Raw genomic sequence first — 5381 nt, forward strand, 5'->3', positions numbered from 1 at the left:
ACTTGATGGCTCTTCCTTGGGTAAAAAAAGATCATCTTGCTTTCTGTCATGCAGTTGGATGGAAGCAAAGGGATGACACAACAAAAAAGAAAATTGAGAGAAATGGACAGCTGAATTCATTTTGCTAGCAACAACAGGATTGCAACGAGAGCGGAAAGAAGAAAGGGATTCGGCCTGCGGCTGCCGTGCTGCCATGGGCTGTGGAATGAGACGGCTGCGGGTCGTGGGCTTACCGTTTGTTGCTACTGCTGCTTCGGCACCTGACGGTCACATTCGTTGTGCTTGCGGTAGCAGCAGCGGCAGTCATTCTTTCCTCTTAGTACTACTACCTGGCTCGGGCATGCAGGAAGGTTTCGAGGACAGCGAATTGATGGGTAAAGAGTATGGAAGATCATGTTGGACGAGTCGATGACGGATCTCCTCTTCGTTGGTGTCGCTGAATGCTAATTGTCATGCGAAAGACTTCGTCCAAGGATATGCAAACCATCTTCCCTATGGATCTCCTCCATCGAACTCCGGTAAGGGAGTACACAAATAGGAAGAGATGAGGTAAAGATAGAAATGGATGAAATGGGAATAGAACAGCTGATAACACGCCTCTCCTCGTCCTCTTGGGCGATTCCCTTTCTCGTTCCTCAGTACTTCGTTGAACCCTCACACTAAGGTTCCACGCATCTTATACGGATGATGTTGAGGCAACTTGCTGGCGAAGCATTTGTTTGGTATTGATAAGAAGCCGGGGAAGAATGTCGCCCGTGTTTCACGTCTGACATTAGCGTTCTACAGCTTTTGCAAGCATCATCGTTGGCACGACGTCGACTCATCGGCAAAAACAACAGTCAAAGTGATCTTGTTGGATTGTCTCTGCAATTTTGAGCCCAGGTTGGATCTCGACCTTTTTCCGCTTCACATTTAATGTACTCGAACAAAAGATAGTTTCTTTCTAATTCTAACTTGTTTTACGTGATAAAAATGTTTATGTTGAAGTTGATAATAATACAATTCATCGGACCCTTATAAGTCAATCTTAATCTTATCCATTTTCGATGTGAGACTAATCAGGGTGTTACATATATACTTCAAAGATGCATTCCACATTATCTCCGTGCAGTTGTCCACTGATTCTCTAAATTTTCTGGGTTGTTCATTATGTGCATTAGCTTGTCAAAGTTTTCTAGTTCATGTTGAGTTAATGCATATTGCATCTGGAATCCACTTGGCATTCGGAACTTAGGTAAACAACTTTTGACTTGTTGCAGGCACAACATTTTTGTAGTGCTCAGATTCTTTCAGCAGATGTTCTTTAACTTTGTGAATCTTTTTATATAGCTGAATTGCTGGTACAACACACTAGCTTTGACATACGGTAAAGCGCCTCGTTCTGTGATGCCAAAATTTAATGGGTTCTCATCGCCTTTTGCGAAATTATTACTTTGTTAGCTTTATAGAAGCCGTGACTGACCAACAAATGCATGATAAGGTTCGAAATCAAGATAAAATCACACTGTCCCTGTAATTTGGATTGATGATTGACCTCTGTACTGACACAGAGTTGAAATCTCCTGCATGCGAAAGAAAAGTCTCCACATGTCCTTACATGCATCTCTTAAAATAAATGCAGAGGCTTGTTTGGAAAGATCAAAATATTGGTCTTCCTACTGTCTGGAGCTTCTCGATCTTGACGCGTTGGTCGAAGTATAGTTCGAATCGAGTGATTCTTTGATGTCTGAAGACTCCTTGAGCCATGCTTCGGTTAGAAAGATGATAGGGCAGGACGCATGCAGACCCCACAAACACTAAGCTCGTGCCTGATATGATATGGCCAATTTCTTGTTTGAATGAGTTTGCAGGTCGAACCAGCATTTCCTCACAGCCTGTATGTACTTGTCAGACGGCATATGGGACGCCCTCAGTCACGAGACGAGACGAAAGCCCAGCTTCACTCTGAGGCATCATTTCCTGGAGAACAACGCAAGTTCAAGAAGAAGCAAGAGACTGTGTCAGAGCATCTTGCACATCGCTTTATTGACGAGCGATGGGGATAGCGCTTATCTTTTGAAGCGGTCTTTTCGTGGTTGCGGAAGGTCGACGTCAATCTGAGCTACATGGGTTACAGATCCACGTTACGTGCTTGTCGCCAAAAGCCGCACCTAACTCGGTTTTGCTTGCCTCTCCCTTTCGACACGCTGAGCGGGCACCGCTACTGCGTGTGGCCTATATAAACACGAGCATCCGAAAGCTTGCGCGGAGAGAAAGGATGTATTTGTTATTAATGGATGAACAGTAGAGCGAACAAACGCCAAACGGACGAGGCGATGCCACCCACCAACCACTGGATCGACTCGTACACTCGTGTAGATGAAACAGTAAGGAACTCTGATCGCTCGTATGAGCTCACAGCAATTTGATTCGCCAAGGTGTAAAGCGGAGACAGGAGTCACCTGCCATGAGCGAAACCTTTGTCGCAAGCGGCCGATGTCGAGCTCGTGGTCGTAGGAAGCGTAGCAGTCAGTGTCCGAGAGGCTCGACCTGCAGGTACGCCCACGTCCTTGCGTGCGGCCGCACAGAAAGCGGGTTCCCTTCCCTTTGCTCTCCTCGTAAAAGTCAATGAGCGAGAAAGGTCGTCAAAAAAGGCAGTAGGCACGGCTCTTACACACATGCTGCTGTAGTCACTGCGTTACTCCCCACAAATATATATATCATTTGAATTGATTACACGTTACAGCATCAACGGGACTAGATAATAATGTCTGTGGCCAACACAAAGATCAGTGGTTCTGCTTCCGATTAACGTGAACAAAGGTTTGCAGCAGCAACAGCAGCAGCAGCTCATGACTCCATTGGCGAGCTACTGTTTGCCTTTCTCCGGTATTAAATACCAAACGAGTCTACTGACCGATACCAAACTATCGTTATTACGTAAGAGAAGAGAGGAAAAGGGAGACCAAAGACCCGATAACATCTGCAACGGAATCGTCGTTAACGTCCCACGCTCGCATGAGTCCGTCAGTGTTGGTGACGCTCCGGTAAGCTCACCGGGTGGCGGCCGGTGCCCTTTCGTGACCGCGACGCCCGGTTGAGTTGCGGGAGAGCGCGGGCGGCTTCCTCCATGGGTCGAGGATCGAGTCGCGGTACCTCGACGGCAGCGCCTGGCTCCTCCCCCGCTTCGACCGCACGATCGGGGCTGTCTCTTCCTCGTAGAGATCCAGCGGTATCCACCACTCGTCCGTCTCCCTCCGCTTCTTCCCCCCGCCGTCGTCGACCGCGGACCTCTTCGCCGTCATCTCGGACGGCGCGGGCGCCTCCTCCGAGGCCGCGGTAGCCTCGACCTTCTCTGCTTCCGGCCCGTCGTCGTCGAAGAGGCCGCCCGAGACCTGCCGGACGGCCTCCAGGAGCAAGTCCAAGCAACCGTCGCTTCTGCGGCCTCTGCTGCTGCTGCTGCTGGTGGCGACAGCGGTGGTGGTAGTGGTCCCCGCTTCCGCTCCGCCGCTTCCGTCCGTTTCCTTTTGTTCTGCAGAAGCCTTTTCCTCGGCGTCGTCTTCTGCGGCCTCGTTGCGGCTCTCTCCTCCGTTCTCCTCCTGGGGATCGCATTCGCCCTCCGAGCTCTTCTCAGAAGCCAAAGCGTCGCCGCCGCCAGCGACGGACACCGCGGGCGACAACGAGCGCTCGGCCGCCGCTCCCGACACTCCTACGGGGGCCACCTCCTCCACGGCCCGCACGTTGCGGCAGGGCTCCGCCGACGCGGGGGCGTCCACGACGCCACTCTGCTCCGTGGGGCCATCTCCCTCGGCCGATCCTCCTCTAATCTCCGTCGCCAGGCCCAACCTGAGCTTCAGATCGACGCCGAAACCAAGCTGCCCCGCGGGCGTCGTCGTCCGACCCGCCGCCTCGGGATCGCCGCCATGGCGGAGGGCGTCTGCCTCGGGAAGGCGAGGAGGAACGGTGGAGATGATGGCTATGATCTTGGCCAAGGCAGCTTGTGCTTTCGACGCGCCGACGGGAGGCAAAGCGGCGGGGAGGGGGTGGGCTGGGCGGTTGACAGGAGACGACGAAGCCATCAAGAAAACTAGAAGCTTCCGCTTCCGCTTCTGCGCATCTCGATCTCCTCCTCTTCCTGCCTTCTCCGCCTCCTCCTCCTCGAAATCTCGACCGCAGCGCTCTCTTTAGGAAAATAATACTAATTTAACCCGAATTATACCGAAAGAAATATAACACTAATAATAAGAAGGATGAATACAGGAAAAAGAAAAAGGAAACCAAACAAAGAAGAGAGAGAGAGAGAGAGAGAGAGAGAGGGAGTCGAGGAGCAGACGACTGACGAAGATGCGACAGCGATAGGGGAGTAGTACTTACTACTTACTCCGTCATAATTACTTGGGTGGGAGGTTATTCTCTTTCGTTATTGGGTATCGATTATTTTCTTAACAAAAAAATAAATAAATAAAAGGAAATAAAAGATCTCGTCACTTTCTCGTCTACTCACTCATCGCCGGATGAAACGTGTTCGCCATTCTGGGTAGGACCCACTGGACTCACGCCACGTGTCGAAAGTAGGATGCCAACGTATCGGACTCGGAGACTGCCGACCCGACTCACTATTTCCCTGAAGACATAAGCTCAGAAACAACGTAATTACCCGACAGCACTCCTCCACCGACGATAAATATCATATTTAGCAGCTCTCCGAGGATATGCGGAAATAAAATTCGTCGAGAATATAAATAAATCCATCCCACGACTACCCAAATTGGCTTAACAGTTGAAGCTCTTGTCGGATGCGTAGATCCCATCCCTGTCGACCCGTTTATTTGGACTCTGACCGATCCTCGATCAATCAACGAAAAACACGTCGTCTCATATCGCATCACGTCGATCCATATGAACCGAGACGACTAATCTAACGATCATTTTAGCTTCGTATTTGCGCAAAGATAAAGATAATGAAGCGGCGGCAGCATCTTTTATTGGGCTTCGAGACCATGTTTTCTGGGGCCTTTCGAGTGGCCTACTCATGAAGACTTTGATATGCCCCCAGTAGTTGATCATAAGCGAGGACAAAGAAGACGAAATCGGTTGTAAGGTTGTAAATAAAGACGGCATCAGCAACTTTTGGAGCCATGGGAAGCAAAAGATGATGTGCCTCCGCAACAATCCAAGCTCGTGAGGAGCGAGCTGGTCCTACCGCTACTATCTTCCGTATGGTATGGTAGAAGAACTATTTTGTCGTATGCATTTCATGGAGTCGAGTCAAATGCATCGGAGATTGTATATAATCAAATGTCGATGCATCGGAGACCATTTACATTGGACGATGCCCAAATCTTGCGTCATTACTGATACCTTCGTCGTCTGTCCGAGCATGGTTGAATGGATGTGGAAGG

General features: G+C 50.0%; 1 protein-coding gene across 1 annotated transcript; it reads right to left on the minus strand.

The window, feature by feature from the left end:
* Positions 1-2666: 2666 nt before the first annotated feature.
* On the minus strand, positions 2667-4263 carry LOC135595514 (uncharacterized). Its single transcript, XM_065086524.1, has one exon. It carries the CDS (start codon positions 4056-4058, stop codon positions 3033-3035), a length of 1026 nt encoding a protein of 341 aa, XP_064942596.1. The 5' UTR covers positions 4059-4263; the 3' UTR covers positions 2667-3032.
* Between the last annotated feature and the right edge of the window lie 1118 nt (positions 4264-5381).

The sequence above is a fragment of the Musa acuminata genome, chromosome BXJ1-10 (genome assembly GCF_036884655.1).
Source record: "Musa acuminata AAA Group cultivar baxijiao chromosome BXJ1-10, Cavendish_Baxijiao_AAA, whole genome shotgun sequence".
Lineage (NCBI taxonomy): Eukaryota > Viridiplantae > Streptophyta > Magnoliopsida > Zingiberales > Musaceae > Musa > Musa acuminata.

Excerpts from the sequence above, each read along its gene's own strand:
- LOC135595514 (XM_065086524.1), bottom strand. The coding sequence starts at position 4,058 with ATGGCTTCGTCGTCTCCTGTCAACCGCCCAGCCCACCCCCTCCCCGCC.